Source organism: Malus domestica, chromosome 09 (assembly GCF_042453785.1).
Source record: "Malus domestica chromosome 09, GDT2T_hap1".
NCBI lineage: Eukaryota > Viridiplantae > Streptophyta > Magnoliopsida > Rosales > Rosaceae > Malus > Malus domestica.
Window position 1 is genome coordinate 20,293,958 of NC_091669.1, and position 20,000 is coordinate 20,313,957.

General features: G+C 39.3%; 2 protein-coding genes and 1 pseudogene across 7 annotated transcripts in view; 2 read left to right on the plus strand and 1 right to left on the minus strand.

Annotated features, from left to right (window-relative positions):
- Nucleotides 1-1,571: 1,571 nt before the first annotated feature.
- Nucleotides 1,572-8,750, plus strand: LOC103436088 (pentatricopeptide repeat-containing protein At3g16010-like; annotated as a pseudogene).
- A 1,614-nt stretch (nt 8,751-10,364) lies between these two features.
- On the minus strand, nt 10,365-10,978 carry LOC139187821 (uncharacterized). The gene is made up of 2 exons (XM_070804425.1): nt 10,958-10,978; nt 10,365-10,916 (listed from the first exon to the last, which is right to left on the minus strand). Exons 1-2 carry the CDS (start codon nt 10,976-10,978, stop codon nt 10,365-10,367), a joined length of 573 nt encoding a protein of 190 aa, XP_070660526.1.
- A 6,188-nt stretch (nt 10,979-17,166) lies between these two features.
- The window catches only part of LOC103406213 (wings apart-like protein 2), an 82,439-nt gene continuing 79,605 nt past the window's right edge, over nt 17,167-20,000 (plus strand). For 2 of the 6 annotated variants that reach the window (XR_003776251.2, XR_011571458.1), the window contains exons 1-8: nt 17,167-17,368; nt 17,541-17,593; nt 17,679-17,765; nt 17,861-17,973; nt 18,554-18,744; nt 18,893-18,954; nt 19,040-19,767; nt 19,857-19,974. Coding sequence is in view for 1 of the 6 variants with exons in the window: in XM_070805376.1 (XP_070661477.1) it covers nt 17,554-17,593; nt 17,679-17,765; nt 17,861-17,973 (240 nt within the window). In the remaining 5 variants the exon portion in view is untranslated. Of the gene's footprint in view, nt 17,369-17,540; nt 17,594-17,678; nt 17,766-17,860; nt 17,984-18,553; nt 18,745-18,892; nt 18,955-19,039; nt 19,768-19,856; nt 19,975-20,000 lie in introns of all 6 variants that reach the window. The other 4 variants (XR_524566.4, XR_524567.4, XR_011571457.1 and 1 more) reach the window with 3 other exon arrangements.

A 20,000-nucleotide genomic window follows, 5' to 3' on the forward strand; every position in this document is an offset into this window, starting at 1 on the left:
ATGTGCTATAAGAAGAGGATAAAGTTAGTTCTAAAAAGTGCCTTTGTGGGGCCTTAGGTGTAGGCCTTGAGACTTGCAATCAAAACTAACTGAGTGCTAGGCATGCCACTGCTATCTTAGTATAGCAGATGTAGAACAAGAGTGTTTTAAGTCGATTACATGTGCCCCAAGTTACTCTGACTTATTGTTATCAAAGGATTGTCGCAGATGGGTTAAGTCTACATTAAGTTCTTTTTCTTTCATGATCTTGTATGTTCGAATAAAGGGAGTCCAGAGCCCCTTAAGTGATCCTAGATTGCTTTTAATGATAACATATCCATTAAACTAAACGGATCCAGATACAAATGAGACTCTTAAAGTAGTAGAACAGGTGGATATGACTTGAATACATACTGGATAGTGCATTAAGTAATAGATCTATTAACTTAGAAAACAAACAAAGAGCTTCGGGCAAGATTTCACCTTGTATAGTAAGGTTGAACTTTTTGCAGTTACTTCTCTTTAAAATTACAGGGTTTATATGCTAAAAAGGGATGGATGGTAAACAAGTTTACACGAGGGAATCGATACTACACCACTGAGGGAGATAGCAGAGCTCTAAACTAGACAAGAGATAGCTTGTTGCTTAAAAGGACTTAATTTGGGTTGATTTCAGCTTTTGAATGCAAATCTAGCTTGAGAGGAGAGTTTGTATGTTTGTTTGTTTGATTAGTTGAGTGTCCTTATCTCTGGGGCCTTTTCTTCCTCTTATAGGCAAATTAGCTCGACTGCTGTAACATTGCTCTTGCCCGAAAGCATCTAAAGGGTAGTGAGTCATCCATCATCTTTTTACTTGGAATGCCACTAGAAAGTGTTATTTGGCTGGTAGTAGGATAGTCTTCATCACTTGTCACTTTAGTGGTAAGCACGTGGCTTGTATCTGGGCTTCGGGCAAGTCCCATTTTGTTGGCATCCTTGGGCTTTCCATCATCTAGGTCCAATGTTCAAATATTAACCCAAACACGATGCATATCAACCTCTGCTCATCTCTCTGGCAGAATTAATCAAACAGGTAATCTACATTGTCTATGCTTCCATTTGAGCTTAATTTTATGTGAAGCATTTGCTTCCTTTTTAATTTTCTGCAACTTGTTTTTCTTTGTTGTTTGTGTTTTTTATTTGGTTGATAAGATTTTGCTATATTAGCAATTGGGTTTTGTTTTTTTTTTTAATTTCTTTTTTATACAAACGATAGAATAATCTACTATAAATTCATCTAAAATATGAGAGGGGGGAGGCTTTGAACTTTGGTGCAGCTGGTTTTGATTGAATATACTTCCTGAATGTTGTGTGATAACCTTTTTTCTGTGTTTTGTTTCTTCGATTTTTTTTTTATACAAACGTCAGAATAATCTACTTTAAATTCATCTAAAATACGAGGAGTGGGATTCGAACTTTGGTGCAATTGGGTTTTGATTGAATATTCTTACTGAATGTTGTGTGATAACCTATTTCTGTGTTGTGATTAAGTAAAAAGTGAGATAGTTAAAATGTTCTAGTTGCCTAGAGCAAACTTTCCCATGAGTAGAAACATGTCAAGGAAGGACCCTTCAGTTAGGATGTTAGATGCGAGTTTCATAAAGATTTTGAAAATTTTCAAGTGGGGACCTGATGTAGAAAAGGCGCTGGAAGTTCTGAAGCTTAGAGTGGATCAACGATTGGTTCTCACGGTCCTCATGATTGATGTGGAACAGTGGAAGTGAATGTTAAAGTTCAGTTTTTCAAGTGGGCTAGGAAAAGAAGGAATTTCCAACATGATTCAACCACCTACATGGCGTTGATCCACTACTTGAAAGAGGCTGGTACGTTTGGTGAAATATGGAGAACCATCTAAGAAATGGCTCAGAGTGCACGTGTTATTGAGCCGGCTAAACTATCCGAAATCATAAGAATCTTGGGTAGGGCTAAGATGGTGAACAACGCACCATCTGTCTTCTACTAGATCAAAGGCCACAAGTTCAAACCAACTGCAAATACTTACAACTCCATGGTATTAATGCTGATGCAAGAAGGGCATCATGACAAGGTCCATGAGCTCTACAATGAGATGTGTAACGAGGGTTACATACAGTGCACTGATATCCGCATTAGAGAAATTGGGTCATGATGATTCCGCCATTAGGTTGTTTGATGAGATGAAGGATAATGGTTTACATCCAACTGCAAAGATTTACACTACCTTATTGGCAATTTTTTTCAAGTTAGGGACGGTTGAGCAAGCTTGAAGCCTAGCTCAGGATATGAAAAAGAATGGGTGTCCGCCTACTGTTTTTACTTATACAGAATTGATGAAGGGGCTTGGCAGAGCGAGGAGTGTTGGTATATGGTCCAGCCCATGATCAATGTTCTAGATTATTCTAGTAAGCAAGAGATGAGGCTGGAGCTTGCTAGACAATTCTAGCATGTTATTAAGTTGATGGAAGAAGCTAGAGAGTACTAGCTTCCTTGGTTGCAAATGGAAAGATCTAGAAGCTACAAGTATGTGGCTAGTCTAGATTTTTCTATACTAGAGGTTTGAAGAAGGAACTAGAAACTAGTAGAATGCCAAGCCCTCACCTATAAATATGGGTGTGATGTAACCAATTGAGAACCAAGAGTGAGTAGCAAAGGATCAAGTCCAAAGCTAGAGTTCCACTCCAAGAGTGAGAGTGAGAGTGTTCCACTACACATTGTGTGAGTGAAGTTTAGAGTGATAGAAAGTGTGTGTTATACTTTCTTGTATCCATCAAGCCTTGTCTTTGGCTTGGTAAGACTACTCTTGTTGTATTCATCTTTTTCATATAGTGAAGATTGATCCTTGTTTGGTGGACGTAGGCATAAATTGCCGAACCACATAAATTCTTGGCGTCCATTTTCTACTTTACCTTGTGCATTCTCTATCTTGTAGTACCGACATTCCTAACAAGTGGTATCAGAGCCCGGTTGGCTCGTACTGCGAGATGGAAGGAAGTGGCACTATGATCAAACTCACCAACTCCAATTGGGTAACATGGAAGCCAAGGATGGAGGACATTCTCTATTGCAAGGATATGCATGAGCCAATTGAAGGAGATGCCGCTAAGCCAGAGAGCATGTCCGATGCCGAGTGGAAGAAGATGAATCGCAAGGCTATTGGCACAATTAGACAATGGGTGGACGATAGTGTTTTTCACCATGTGTCTAATGAAACCAATGCTCGCGAGTTTTGGACAAAGCTTGAGTCCTTGTTCGAGAAGAAGACTCCAGCTAAGAAAGCCTTCTTGATCAAAGAGCTCATCAATGTGAAGTACAAGGATGGTTTAAGTGTAGCAGAACACTTGAACAATTTCCAGAATATCATCAACCAGTTGGCTACTATGAAAATGACGATCGAGGACGAGCTACAAGCGCTCTTGTTACTTGGATCCTTGCCAGACAGTTGGGAGACCTTTGTGGTGAGTATAAGTAACTCTGCTTCTAATGGTGTTCTTACCCTTGATAATGTTAAAAATAGCATGCTCAATGAAGAAACAAGGAGAAAGACTTCTGGCACAGATAGCAGCCAAGTATTTGTCACAGAGAACCGCGGAAGAAGCAAGAGTAGAGGGCCTAGAGGTCATGGCAGGAGTCCTAGCCGATCCAAGTCAAGGTTCAGGGGTGCATGCCACCATTGTGGCAAAGAAGGCCATATGAAGAAAAATTGTCGAGTTTGGAAGAGAGAGCAAAGGGAAGGAAACAATCAGAAGAAAGATGATACTGGCAATACCACCGCTGTCATATGTGGTGATGTACCAGAAATATTGTCTGTTGGTGAATGTCTGCATATAGGCAACTCTGACAGAGACATTGAATGGATCTTTGATAATGGAGCTTCCTTCCATGCTACGTCCAAACGGGAGTTCTTCAGTACATACAAAGAAGGTGACTTTGGCATAGTGAAGATGGGGAATGAAAGCTATTCCAAAATTCTTGGAATTGGTGATATCTGCTTAAGAACTAATCTCGGCTGCCAATTGATGTTGAAAGATGTGAGACATATTCCTGATATACGTCTCAATCTGATATCCATCGGTACCCTTGATCGACAAGGATATTATCACCATATTGGCGAAGGAAAATTGAAGCTTACTAAAGGCTTAATGGTGGTAGCAAGAGCACGACTTTGTTGTACGTTGTACCGGTCAAATGCCAAGGTTTTGAAAGGTGAGTTGAATGCTGTGGAAGACTCATCTCTAGACTTGTGGCATAAGAGGCTAGGCCACATGAGCGAGAAAGGCCTACAAGTTTTGGCAAAGAAGTCTCATATTCCCTTTGCCAAAGGTACGTCGTTAAACTCTTGTGAGCATTGTTTATTCGGAAAACAAAGAAGAGTTAGTTTTTCTGTTTCATCTACAAAGAAAGGAAACTTGTTAGATCTTGTTTATTCAGATGTGTGTGGTCCCATGGAAGTCGAGTCACTTGGAAGAAATAAATATTTTGTTACTTATATTGATGATGCTTCACGAAGGGTGTGGGTGTATTTGTTGAAATCCAAAGACCAGGTGTTTCAGACATTCCAGGAGTTCCATGCCATGGTGGAGAGGGAAACTGGGAAACCTCTCAAGTGCCTTCGTAGCGACAACGGCGGCGAGTACACATCTCACCAGTTTAGAGAGTATTGTGTAAAACATGGCATACGTCATGAGAAGACAGTTCCTGGAACTCCACAACATAACGGTGTTGCTGAAAGAATGAACCGAACCATCATGGAGAAAGTCAGGTGTATGTTGAGGACTGCAAAGTTATCTAAGCAGTTCTGGGGTGAAGCTGTAAGGACAGCCTGCTATTTGATCAACCGATCTCCATCAGTACCATTAGGTCTTGATGTTCCAGAGAGAGTATGGACTGGTAATGATGTGTCTTACTCTCATCTGAAGGTGTTTGGTTGCAAAGCTTTTGTGCATGTGCCCAAAGAGCAGAGATCGAAGTTAGACTACAAAGCTACACCGTGCATCTTTCTTGGTTATGGCGGTGAAGATTTTGGTTACAGATTATGGGACCCATACCAGAAGAAGTTTATCCGAAGTAGAGACGTGGTCTTTTATGAAGAACAAACAATTGGGGATTCGGATAAAGAGGCACAACCAGATGGCGCAGTCAGAGGAGTTGATCCATTAGCTTCAGATGAAGAAAGTCACGATGACATCCCTGAAGCAACTGCCAATGAAGTGCCTGCAAAATCAGATAATGCTAATCAAGAGGAGCCTGATCAAGATGTGCCAAACCATGAGATTGCTGATCAGGGGGAGCCTAGTCAAGAAGAGCATATTCAAGGAGAACCCAATCAGGGGGAGCCTCCAGCCCTACAAGAGAATGAAGATCAGGTCAGAAGATCCATCAGAAGTCGAAGACCGTCTACCAAGTATTCTTCATCAGAGTATATCATGTTGACTAATTATGGAGAGCCCGAAACATATGAGGAGGCCAGAGCTCATAACGACAGTGACAAATGGATGAAGGCAATGGAGTCGGAGATGGATTCCTTATCAAAGAATGATACCTATGAGCTGGTGGAGCTTCCAAAGGGCAGGAAAGCATTGAAAAACAAGTGGGTGTTCAAATTGAAAAGAGACGACAACATGACAAGGTACAAGGCTCGTTTGGTTGTCAAAGGTTTTGGTCAAAAGAAAGGAGTTGACTTTGATGAGATTTTCTCACCGGTGGTGAAGATGACTTCCATTCGAGTTATCCTTGGTATGGCAGCAAGCATGGATCTTGAGCTCGAGCAGTTAGATGTTAAAACTGCATTTCTCCACGGCAATTTAGAAGAGGAGATATACATGGAGCAACCCAAAGGCTTTGAAGTCAAAGGTAAAGAAAATTTGGTGTGCAAGCTCAAGAAAAGTTTATATGGTCTTAAGCAGGCTCCGAGACAGTGGAATAAGAAGTTCAACTCATTCATGGTGAGTAATGGGTACAAGAGAACTCATGCTGACTCTTGTGTCTATATCAAACAATTTTCTGGAGGTACATTCATCATCTTATTGCTTTATGTTGATGACATGTTGATTGTCGGACAAGATGCTTCTATGATTAAAAAGCTCAAAGAAGAGTTATCTAAGTCCTTTGACATGAAGGACTTAGGGCCAGCCAAGCAGATTTTGGGCATGGAGATAATTCGTGACAGAAAATCCAAGAAGTTGTGGCTGTCACAAGAAAAGTATGTTGAACGGGTGCTTGAAAGGTTCAACATGAAAGCAGCCAAACCGGTAAGCTCACCTTTAGCCAATCATATCAAGTTGAGCAAAGAGTCGTGTCCAAAAACATATGAAGAAAAGGAGAAAATGGCAGTTGTTCCCTACTCTTCAGCAGTAGGAAGTATCATGTATGCAATGGTGTGCACACGACCAGATATTGCTCATGCAGTAGGTGTGGTGAGCAGGTTTCTCTCTAATCCAGGGAAGGACCACTGGGAAGCCGTTAAGTGGATTCTCAGATATTTGAAGGGGACTTCTAAGATGTGCTTGTGCTTTGGCGGTTCCAAACCAATCTTGGAAGGATTTACAGATGCTGACATGGGAGGTGACCTGGATGGTAGAAAATCTACGTCTGGGTACTTGTTTACTTTTGCAGGGGGAGCCGTGTCTTGGCAATCCAAGTTACAAAAGTGCATTGCTTTGTCCACAACCGAGGCTGAATACATAGCCGCTACAGAAGCATGCAAGGAGTTGTTGTGGCTGAAGCGGTTTCTCCAAGAGTTGGGTTTGAAGCAAAGTGATTATGGCGTTTATTGTGATAGTCAGAGTGCTCTGGATTTGAGCAAGAACACTACATATCATTCACGCACTAAGCACATTGATATTCGTTATCACTGGATTAGAGACGCTATCGAGAACAAGTTGCTACAGCTGAAGAAGATTCATACCGATAATAATTCTTCAGACATGTTGACAAAGGTAGTCACAAAATCAAAGTTGGAATTCTGCATTAAGGCTGCTGGGATGAACTCCAGGTAACTTGGAGTCATGATCGGAATTCCTCCCTCATGGACTGGAGGGGGAGATTGTTGGTATATGGTCCAGCCCATGATCAATGTTCTAGATTATTCTAGTAAGCAAGAGATGAGGCTGGAGCTTGCTAGACAATTCTAGCATGTTATTAAGTTGATGGAAGAAGCTAGAGAGTACTAGCTTCCTTGGTTGCAAATGGAAAGATCTAGAAGCTACAAGTATGTGGCTAGTCTAGATTTTTCTATACTAGAGGTTTGAAGAAGGAACTAGAAACTAGTAGAATGCCAAGCCCTCACCTATAAATATGGGTGTGATGTAACCAATTGAGAACCAAGAGTGAGTAGCAAAGGATCAAGTCCAAAGCTAGAGTTCCACTCCAAGAGTGAGAGTGAGAGTGTTCCACTACACATTGTGTGAGTGAAGTTTAGAGTGATAGAAAGTGTGTGTTATACTTTCTTGTATCCATCAAGCCTTGTCTTTGGCTTGGTAAGACTACTCTTGTTGTATTCATCTTTTTCATATAGTGAAGATTGATCCTTGTTTGGTGGACGTAGGCATAAATTGCCGAACCACATAAATTCTTGGCGTCCATTTTCTACTTTACCTTGTGCATTCTCTATCTTGTAGTACCGACATTCCTAACAAGGAGGGTAGGCGATGCTTATGCTATATACAAAAACCTTATGAGAGAAGGGTTGTAAGCCTGATGTTGTGCTCATGAACAATTTGATAAACATTTTGGGAAAGGAAGGTCATATAGAAGATGTTATTAAGATTTTCAACGAGATGTCATCTTTGCATTGCACACCTAATGTGGTGACCTATAACATTGTAATCAAAGCGTTATTCGAATCCAGAGCTCCAGCTTCTGAGGCAGCTACATGGTTTGAGAAGATGAAAGTTAATGGCATTGTTCCCAGTTCGTTTACCTATTCAATTCTTATTGATGGTTTTTGCAAAACAAATAGAGTGGAGAACACTTTGTTGCTTCTCGAATAGATGGATGAAAAGGGTTTTCCTCCTTGTCCAAGTGCCTATTGCAGCCTGATTAACAATCTTGGAAGAGCAAAGCTGTACGAAGCTACAAATGAGTTATTCCAAGAATTGAAAGAAAAATGAGGTCGTTCAAGTGCTAGGGTGTATGGTGTGATGATTAAACATTTTGGGAAATGTGGGCGTCTTGATGACACTTTGGATCTTTTTTACGAGATGAAGAAAATCGAATGCACTTCAAACGTGTATGCTTATAATGCACTCATCTCAGGGATGATGAGGGCTGATATGATAGATGAAGCACATTCCTTGCTTAAAGTCATGGAAGAAAACGGCTGCATTCTCGACCTAAACTCACATAATATCATTTTTAATGGCTTGGCTAGGACGGGTGGTCCAAATCAGGATTTGGAAAAGTTTTCCAAAACGAAGCATTCTAAGATTGAACTGGATGAGTTACTTATAACACTATTCTTGGTCGTCTAAGCCGAGCTGGTTTGCTCGAAGAGGCTGCAAAACTGATGAAAGGGATTCGAAATGATTTGAATATGATCTCATTACTTATCAATTCTTGAAGCGGTTGGCAAGGTCGATGATGTTTATAAGTCTTCCTCAATGGGACCTGGTATGATATTACTTTCTCTTCTTTCACTAGTAAAATTGTTCTTATAGTTTAGTGTCGAGGCACTTGCACTCTGCATACAGCCAATTTTAATGATTGTTTCAGATTTAGGATGGTTGGAGACTTTCTTAAGAACAAGCAGAGTGTGAACTCACTCATGAGTGACTAATTCTTACGCAGGTCATACACCCTATTAATTGACAGCTTAGCAGCATTGCATCCTCTAGAGTTTTAGTATCGTCGAGGTTGGAACTTGGTAAAGAAAGGAAAAAACTACTGGTCGTTATAAAGATGACGCGTTATAGAACTTCCTCTTGTACCGAAATTGGAAAAGATGCCGGCCTACTATCAGGAAGTGGAAAGAAAACCACATTCAAAAGCTACTACGACCTGAATAAGGGTTGTGGTTTGGCTTCATAATCTGCACGGCCTCATGTTACTTATACAGGAGCTGGACAAATTTAGCTCATTACAGCTGAAAAGGGTAGCAATTTTGATGCTCCTCATCAAGCCATCTAACATTCCAAACCGAGTATTTGCAATTTTTCGTATTCAAGCTATCTATACTCCTAACTAAATATTTAGAATTTTTTGTGCTCTCACAAGCATGGAGTGCAGCCGGGTGCCCGATGAGTGTCAGAAAAACAAGCCTTTCAAACATCGCTTACTCCTTAATTTTCATCTTTAATAACCATTTAGTTTTTAGTTTTTATTTTCTGTGCTAAAGATATAAAGAAATAGTTGGGAGAAATGAAGAATAGAGAAGGATGAAGGGAGGTGGTGAAAAGGAGAACTGAAAGATGCTATATGAAAACAAACACGTGAAAATGGGTTGTTTTCAAATTTTCACATCATTACATATACGTTCCTTTCTCATTTTTTCACCGACACTCTTTCTCCCATGTATCTTGAAGACGAATGAAAACTAAAAGTTAAAAACAAAATTGTTTTTCGATAGGCCCTTATCATATTACTCCAATCCCATGATTTCCAACTCAAATTGGAATAAAAGGGAAACAAAGGAGGCAACCCAGTAGTAATACGAAACATTTAATTTCTAATTACCATATCTGATACAAAATCAACAACTTATTTCCTTAAAAGAAATAGAAAGGGGATAACATCTTCCCCAATTGATACAACAACAACTTGCAGTTAATATAACCCATTAATATTACAGATAGATACCGATATTACCCGCTATCATTTTCGACAGAGTTATCATTCTCCGCGTCATCGCCCTGCTGTATTTTCGCTATCTCAGCATGCACTCTCTCCATAATCTGCTTTTTTTGCAGTTTCAAGTCTCTGTGGAAATCCATCCTCTTCTTCTCTAGTTCCGCCATCTACTTCCTTTTACTATTTTCAATCTTCTCATATATGTCGCTGAACTTTTGAATGAAATCAGCAAGCAATCTAAAGGAACCCCAATCATCATTCTCCCTTCCATACCTTTTCTTCTTGGGTGGTAGCCCATCTGAATCGTCGTTCCCTCCCTCAGCTGATTAAGAATTTCCTGGACTATTCCTCATCTCATCCAACCCATTTGCACGGTTTAAATACACTTTAGGGTTCATGAAAACATTACTCCCGTGAGTCTAAACCATAAGAGAGGCCGGCTTGCTGTTGTAGTGATGACATCAACATATCCATCTTTGTGAAGTAAACCCACTTACTAGTGGCACCACCAGACTCTGTGAACTTGGCCTTCTCCTTCTTGTACTTTTTCTTCAACGTATCCAACCGATTGCGGCATTGTGTGTCTATCCTTTCAATCTTAGACACCTCTGATACTTTCTCTGCAACCTCTTGCCACTCCTCAGAGCAAAGACTTTTTTTCCACGTTGAAGGAACGGGTCACCCCAAGCATCTTGTAACATAAAAGTCTCACATTCAATCCAATCTATAAGCCCATTCTGACCACCAATTGAATGTCTTGGAGCAGAAGGTGCAGCAGCAAGAGGATGAGGAACTAGCAAACGAGGAGCAAATTCATAACTTGAAATCAAACTCTTTAACTTACACTTCTTTGGGTGCGTTTTCAAATCATCATCATCCATCATCTTATAATCCTCTTCATCATCCTCATCGTCTTCATCATCACTATCATCCTCGTGATCATCATCCCCAACACCTTTATGAACAGAAGGATAGCCATTTTGACCATTGTTATCTTCTTCTTCCTCACCCAATTCTTCTTCATCATCATCAGTCTCATCTTCCTCCTCATCATAGGCATAGTCAGTATCGACTGGCCTAGGATATGGAACACCACCACCAGCATGGAGCTTTTGGCGTTGCGAAGAACCATAACTCTGCTAGTGATCCCACCATACAGGTTTAGAGGATACCTTACGTCGTCTTCGATGTCATCCATTTTAGCATGAACTCAAGATTAACAACAAAACAAATACAAAGAAGATAACCCAGTTTTGCCATTTCGGGATTAAGCTCCATACACCCCCATTATTCTTTTTCCCTTCTAGATTCTAAATCTAACCAACAACTTCTACTCCTTCATAGAACTAAACTAGCTCCAAATCAGCATTTCGTTGTAAAAAAACACAAAAACAACAAACCCAACATCAAAATCTTCCTCAAAACAAACTATTGCCCAAAGAAAGTCACAATCAGAGAATATATCACACTTAGGTCAACAAAATTGGGAAGTAAACCTAAACCCCATCCTTCTAGTTAAAATTTACCAAATTTATCTTCCCAAATGCATTACTTTAGTCTAAAGTAGAAGGGGGAACGGCAGTGTGCAATTTTGCCTCGATTTCATTTTATTTACGAAAATGCCACTGAGTCTTTCTGCCTCCTTATTTAACGTTATTTGCAAAATTGCCACTGGGCTTCAGAAAGGGTATTAGGTCTTTTGGTGCTAGGCTTCAGAAAGGCTATTGGGTCTTTGGGCTAGATGTGACCTTTCACTCATGGAGAGAGACGAAAAGAGGACGGGAGGGTTGTCATGTTGGAGGGAGAGGATCGTCGGGAATTTTGGCTCAGGGGCTGGTGGGTGTGGCTGTAGGTGATGCATCCGTCATAAGGTCATTGGGGGAGGAGAGAAGGGGGGCAGAGGGACTGACAGGTTGGAGAGAGATGGAAGCTAGGGGTTTCGACTGGGTGGGAGAGAGATTTAGGGATTTTGTTGAATTTTTTAGACAAGGATGAAGAGTGAGAGAGGGGGCAGAAAGCATGGTTTCAATTGAGTGGGAGAGATATTTAGAGATTTTTTTTCCCACTTTTTGAGAGATAGATAGACAGGGAGAGAGAGAGAGGGCCGAGAGCATGCCGTGCATTTTTTGGGGTTAACGGGTTACCCCACGAGGTTGGTGAAGAGAGGATGTCTGAGGGAGGTATGGGAGAAAGTGGGTTTTCATTTTTGTCCTCTGATTCAACAGGTAAAAGAATGTTCAGAAATCATTTTTTATTGTTTGGTTTCCCATTTGCTTTGTTAAAACTGTGATTGACAGTTTTTTTTTTTTTTTAATAAAATTGTAATGGATGTTTATAAGCTGTTTAGTTGGGTGTTAGGAAGATTGGTCTATTTAGTGCACTATTTCGTACATTTTTAGAGTCACGTTTGTGTCTTTATTACTTAGGGGGTTGCACTGTGCTCATTTATGTGTTTCTTCATGCTTTGCTGCTGTTTTCTTCTTAGCAAGATTGGGTTTTAGTCGTGCTTTACATCCTTTGAATATCCCTCTGTTGCTAGATTGTTTCTCCATGCTTTGTTGCTTCTGTATTTGTGTGATAAGGATGTTAGAAGGCTATTTTACTTATTGTTTTGCTCATTTATTGATGAATTTTTTTTGCCATTCTTGGTTGCTTATGTATTTATGTAATAAAGTTTTAAATTTTATTCTTGACATGTATGTAGATCAAACACAAGTCTTGACAATTGGTTGTAAGAAGCCCTTTATGCCCTGTTGGAAGCTAAACAACTTCTGAAGTCGAAGGATCGAAGGCAGCAAGGAGCTCCCGAGCATGGCTTCTATCTGTATCGAAGAAGAAAGGGTTTTAGCCTTCAACGGCTAGTTTTTTCAGTTTAAATGTATGCGTAAGTGTGTGAGTGACAAATGTACATTCCAGATTAGATCACTTAAAACTGAAATGAAGGGCTAGGATTTAATCTGGAGTAGTAATGATAAAAGAGTTGTTTAAGTCTCTTGTCTCACTCCCTTAAGCAAGCATGGGTCATGGCAATGCATCATACCCTACAAGATTTCCTCTACTTAATGAAGTTATGGCTGCTGCATTTCTTACACAGCCTTTGAAGCTGTCAATCACATCTCTAAGTCATCTTCATTCTCTGTTATTCTAACCCTAAGAAATCGATCCAAACTATCAACCAAAACATCTAAACAAACAAACTTTATCATGGCCTCAGAGCTTAGTTTATGATCTTATAACTTTATGGGCATAATTTGTGCAAGTTGAGATCTTTAGGAGCACCTACATAGTGTCCTCAACAACAACAATCAATAAACAACCCTGCAAATGAAAGGATCAAGCAGTAGCAATGAGCTAAAAACTCCAGTCTTTGATGGGGAGAACTATGATTTTTGGAGAATAAGAATGACAACCATTTTCAAGTCCTATGATATATGGGATATGGTTCAACACGGGTATGAACTACTTGAGATGGAGGTCGATGCTTTATAGGAAGACCTCACAGAAACACAATTCAAAGAGAGCTTGGGAAGTTTTACAGCAAGAGTACAAAGAAGACACCAAAGTCAAAAAGGTAAAACTTCAATCCCTTATAAGAGATTTCGAGTATACAAGAATAAGGGAAAATGAGCTATTGAAATATTACTTTACTAGGCTATTTGATGTTGTAAATAAGATGAAAACACATGGTGAGGAATTGCCTAATGAGAGAGTTGTCCAGAAACTGTTGATCAGTTTGACTAAGCCCTATGATTCAATAGTGAGTGTCATTGAAGAAACCAAAGACATTGAAACTCCTAGTGTGCAAGATGTAATGGCACCCTTAATAGCTTTTCACCAAAGGCTCGAAAGGCATGCAGATTTTGCCACTGAGAAAGCATTTCAACCACTATATGTTGGATCTAGTAGTCAAGCTAATGCAAGCAAACGAAAACCACAGTGGAAGGGTAACAACAAAAAAAAAAGAAGGAAGGAAATGGGTATCAAAACCCTAGGCCTAACCAAGGCAGCAACTTAAATGAAGTTCCAAGAACCAAGCTGCAATGCAAGCATTGTAAAAAATTCCATTTTAGGGAGTGTTGGTTCAAGGAAAAGTCTTGATGTCACAAATGAAACAAGTTCGGGCACATCATGAGGGATTGTAGATCAAAGAATGTGCAGCAAGTGAACTTTGTAAACCAAGTGGAGAAAAACACTGAAGTGTGATACATTGACAGTGGCTGCAGTAATCACATGACTGCACATAAGTCATTACTCATTGACATTGACACAAACTTTATTGGAAAAATGAAAATGGGAGATGGAAACATTGTCAAAATAACACCAAGAAAGGAAGAAGATGCATAAGGGAGGTGATGCTAGTGCCTGGATTGGATGATAATCTACTTAGTGTGGGTCAAATGATGAAGCATGGTTTTTCCTACTCTTTGGGGGAACTGTGGTCGAGATTTATGATGACAGGTCCCTATCAAACCTAGTGACTAGAGTGGAAGTGAAAAACAGAAGCTTTCCACTTATGTTGAAGTACCTAGAAGAGGTGGCAAGGAAAGCAAGTGTGACAAGTTCTATGAAGTTATGGCACAAGAAGCTTGGTCACTTAAACATGACAAGTCTAGAAAATCTACAAAAGCATGAAATGGTACAAGGTATACCAAAGTTGGATCAATGTAGTGAAACTTGTGAAGGGTGTGTGTTTGGAAAGCATCATAGAGATTCATTTAAAGTTGGAAAGGCTTGGAAGGAAACAAAGCTACTTGAATTGATTCACACGGATGTGTGTGGACTAATGCAAACAACAATAATCAGTGGAAACAGGTATTTCCTAACCTTCATTGATGACTACTCACGGATGTGTTGGGTGTACTTCATGAGGTTTAAGTATGAGGTATTCATAATATTCAAGAATTTCAAGGCAATGGTGGAATTGCAAAGTGGATACCAAATCAAAAGACTAAGAAGTGATAGAGGATGAGAGTACACCTCTCTTGAGTTCAATGCATTATGTGAAGATGTGGGATTGGAGAAGCAACTCACAGTGGCATATTCACCACAACGTAATGGCATTGCAGAAAGGAAGAATAGGACTATAGTCAAAATGGCTAAATCTATGATGCATGAGAAGAACATGCCCTATACATTTTGGGGTGAAGTTGTGAGCACCTCAGTGTACTTATTGATTAGGTGCCCTACTAAAGCATTGGACAAGAAGACTCCATTTGAAGTGTTTGGCTCAGTGTGCTACACTCACATTCCTCACCAACTAAGACACAAGTTGGAGAAATTAAGCAACAAGGGTGTTTTTGTGGGTTATGGTACCAAAGAGAAAGGGCACAGAGTTTATAATCTGTTAGCTCAGAAGATAATCCTATCAAGGGATGTTATCTTTGATGAAGACTCAACATGGAATTGGGAAACAAGTGTAGCAGAGAAAGATAGTGTCTCTTTACAACTTAACCTCAACAATGGGCAAACATGAGAGCCTATGGAGACCTCAATTCAAGAAGAAACCATAGAGAATGGTGACACGCAAGGGACTCCACATCAAGCAAACATGAGTTCACAACCGAGTCAATCATGGATAACAACTCCAAGTTCAACTCCAGTGAGGTTGAGAAGCTTGGATGAGATATATGCTACATGTAATTACTGTGTAGTGGAACCAGAAACATATGAAGTAGCTGAGAAAGACAAAGCTTGGAAGAAAGCAATGAAGGAAGAGCTTGAAATGATAGAGAATAATGACACTTGGGAACTTGTAAATCGACTAAGTGATAAGCCTGTGATTGGAGTGAAATGGGTGTACAAAGTGAAGCTAAACCTAGATGGTTATGTGCAGAAGAACAAGGCAAGATTGGTAGCTAAAGGCTACTCACAGAAGCTTGGTGTAAACTTCAATGAAACCTTTGCACTAGTAGCAAGGTTAGACACCATAAGGACCTGGATAGCCTTAGCAGCCAAGAAGCGTTGGAAGCTGCATTAATTGGATGTCAAATTTGCATTTCTAAATGGAGTGCTAGAGGAGGAGGTGTTTGTGGAACAATCTCAAGGGTTCATAAGTGAAGCATTTCTAAATAAGGTGTACAAGCTAATGAATGCACTTTGTGGCCTAAAACAAGCTCCAAGGGGTTGGTACAGTGAGATTGATTCTTATTTAACAAGACACTCATTGTCTCAATCTATGTGGATGATGTTGTCTACACTGGAAATGATACTGCAATGATTGAAGAGTTCAAAGAAGAAATGATGAAGAGGTATGACTGACCTAGGCCTCTTGCATCATTTTCTTGGCATTGGGGTAATTCAAGAGGTAAACAACATCTTCATTCATCAAAGGAAGTATGCTGAAACCTTGCTTGGAAGGTTTGGTTTGAAGGGTTGCAAACTGGTCTCTACACCTCTAATTGCAAATGAGAAGCTTAAGAAGGATGATGGAAGTGAACCTGTGGATGCTAGTCTCTACAAAAGCATTGTTGGAGTCTATTATACCTAACCGCAACAAGGCCGAATCTAATGTTCTCAGCAAGCCTACTCTCTAGGTTTATGCAGAATCCTAGCAAGATACACATAGGGACAACAAAGAGAGTTCTAAGATATGTGCAAGGAACACTTGATTATAGCATCAAGTATGAAATGGGGAAGTCAACTATCCTAATTGGATTTTGTGACAGTGACTGGGGTGGCAGTGAAGATGATAGCAGAAGCACATCGAGCTATGCTTTCACCTTTGGTTCAAGGGTTTTTTCATGGGCTTTTGTGAAGCAACAAAGTGTTGCATTGTCCACAGCTAAGGCAGAGTACGTGAGTGCATCAAAAGCAACGGCCCAAGCTATTTGGCTAAGGTTTATATTTAGACTTTGGTGAATTGTAGGTTGAAGCCACACTTCTATGTGACAACACCTCTGCAATTGCCATGACCAAAAACCTAGTATTTCATCAGAGAACAAAGCACATCAAAAGAAGATATCATTTCATCAGGGAGGCATTGCAGGACAACACAATCAAGCTAATCTATTGCAACACAGAAGATCAAATTGCATATATTTTCACAAAAGCATTACCGAATCAGAGATTCAATTACTTGAGGGGATTGCTTGGAATGACTCCCAAAGGCAGTTTAGAAGGGAGTGTTAGAAGCTAAACAACTTCTGAAGTCGAAGGATCAAAGGCAGCATGGAGCTCCCGAGCATGACTTCTATCTGCATGAAGAAGAAAGAAGAAGAAAGGGTTTTAGCCTCCAACGGCTATTTTTTCAGTTTAAATGTATGTGTAAGTGTGTGAGTGACAAATGTACATTCCAGATTAGATCACTTAAAACTCAAATGAAGGGCTAGGATTTAATCTGGAGTAAGGATAAAAGAGTTGTTCAAGTCTTTTGTCAATCACTACCTTAAGCAAGCAGTCATGGCAATGCACCATACCCTACAAGATTTCCTCTACTTAATGAAGTTATGGCTGCTACATTTCTTACACAGCCTTTGAAGCCGTCAATCACATGTCCAAATCCTCTCCATTCTCTGCTATTCTAACGCTAAGAAACCGATCCAAACTATCAACCAAAACATCTAAACAAACAAACTTTATCATGCTCAAGGTAAACAATTTCATTTCCCCCTTTTTAAAATTTTTGAATTACAAGAAAAGTTTGAATTTGAGGTTCGGATTCGAAGATTACTGCTTCTTGTAGTTTTAATTTTATTTTCCAGTCCAAGAAAATGTAGAATTTGGAGATTTTCTAATTTGATTGCATCCCTCTTTTTCTTCAGTTAAAACCCTAAGATGATTGCAAGCGAGGTGGATAGTGATGTGAGCGACAAAGGTGGGTAATCTCTGCAATTCTTGCCCTTTTAATTTTGTAATAAAATTAGGAATTGTTGCTACTGAACTGAGTTGTGCGGATGAAGGAGAAATGGAAAATCCGGAGTTATGCCCAAAATGGATAGCTTTGCTGACTATGGAGAAAGCTTGCTTATCTACTATCTCTCTTGAAGGTCTGAGTCTGTTGAAGCTTATGGTTTTCTGGTTATGATACATATTTTTATGCATTATTTAGTCAGGATCTCAAGCTTTTGGCCTGAACTTTCAGAAACCACTGGTGCAGTAAGGAAGTTGGGGGGCAACTTTAGGGAAAAATTACGAGAGCGTAGAGGTCTTGATGCTGTATTTGAGGTGACCATGGATTGCCATTCCAATTTGGAGGTGTGAACCTGTATGTTTGTTTGATCTCACTGTGTGTTTCATTAAATGTTAAAAGAATACCAAGGGACCGTAATGCTTTAAATAGTTATGAGAGATATTTACTTCACTATGCTACTCCAAGAATAATTTGTTGGTTCACTATGTAAATAATAAATTTCTGTGCAAAAAATAATGCATGTGTTGGTAAAGAACCAAAATGATGGTGTGCAGCCTTAGTTGTATCTAGATTCACAAGTTTCTTCTGTTCTGTAACCTATATATTTCTTCAGTTTATGAGCAACACTGACTACACTTTGGTAGTTTTATAGTAACAAATGGGCAGTTATCTATTTGCCTTTGGATAGCGTCATCTTCTTTATTGTTCGTTGTAGTTCCTGATTTTCTTCTTGGAGTAATATGAGTGGTTTTGCATGCGAACAGTATCACTTCTCAGTCATTGATTTGTTTTCCTTACTTATTATGTGCACATCATACACATTGAGTTATGATAACCAAAATTCCTTAGACATAGTATAACTTTTTCATTTATATACTTACCTTTTCCACGCTTTTCTTCTCCTTTTTTGACTTTACAATGAAGTGATTGAGCTTAAGGGCAACATCCGAGTTTTCTGCACATGTAGACCTTTGAATCAAACTGAAATTTCACGCGGATCTGGTTTCGTTGTTGAATTCGAATCCTCCGTAGATAATGAGTTGCAGGTCATTTGTTCTAATCCTCGAAAAAGCAGTTCAAGTTTGACCATGTCTTCAGACTTGAGGACAACGAAGGTAGTTGAGAACGCATACCGATTTTGTAATTGCACTATCTAATACTCCACAGTTGATTTTGTTATGATGGATAACAGTGCTCAGTTTTTTTGTTGTTGATATTTTCGGCCTATGGTCTGATTGAAGTTGGATTTGCTCGAGTTTACAGGTCTATGTGTGCAGCAAGCAAAATCCTTTCATTCATATGAGCTTCTTGGCCTCTTTACCTTGGTCAGTTTTCTTAAATTGATTTCTTGATTTCTGTTGTTGAACGTTTATCTTAAATTGATTCCTTCCAGCTTATTTCTGTCTGCAGCTTTTCTTTTGGCTCCAGAATAACATATGGAGACATATCATCTTTCTCTTCTCTCTCTATCTGTCTTTCTCTCTGTATGAGCGTTGTCTCTCTCTTTAGGAGCGCACCATCAGGGGCCGTAATTAAATCTTATCGTTTTGCTATATTTCTCTTACTTTTGAGTATTATGAGGATGAGATTTTAGACTCATCAGCGACAAAAAAAAGTTGCTTTCATTTTATAGGAGTGAAAGATTTGATTTTTCATGCACTTATCTTTTAATTTTATTTGTTTATTTAGTTTTCCCAATATTTTCATGCACTGAACTTTTTTTTTTTCATGAGTTTTTATTAAGCTTTGTGACTTTTTTTGTATTGGTTGATTTCTAAATTACTATAGTTAAGAAGATTAGTGCATTTATAATTTGCTGCTTAGCTTAACATGATCCTTCAATAAAATTTGGGTCTTAGTTAAAGTTAGGTCATATTTTTAAGAAAGGTAAAAACTAAGGAAATTTTCTGCGTAAGTCCTGCTCAACTTTTGTTGGCAAATTGGTCTTTGCCAATAAATGTTATTTTTGGGTGCTAACTATTTTGGTCTTTATAAATTCTGGTAGTGGTGATTTCTTCTACACTTATGATGTGACAACGTTGTGTAATGATTGTAGGTTTTTGAAAAATTTGAGCTTCACAAACTATGGAAAAAGAAACAAGTTTTGCTGAAATCAATTTAAAGGCACAATAACAAAGGTATTAAAAAAATCTCTTGGATGATGTAATTTGGTTTGGATTTGTAATGTATGCTTTTCAATGTGGATTAATTGTTTAAATAATTTTAGATTATGTTGATTGTCCATCACCCTGTGTTGTTGTTGGACCATGAGGTGGAGCTGGCGGTGATCATCTCTCAGAAACCTCACGATGTTTCGCAGTCCACCGCCGTGGATTACGTCATGGGTAAATTTGTAATTTTTGTTACTGTT

Coding starts and splice junctions, on each gene's coding strand:
- LOC139187821 (XM_070804425.1), bottom strand. CDS start 10,978: ATGGATGACATCGAAGACGAC. Junction 10,917..10,957: donor TGGATGACATCGAAGACGAC/GTAAGGTATCCT, acceptor GATCACTAGCAG/AGTTATGGTTCTTCGCAACG.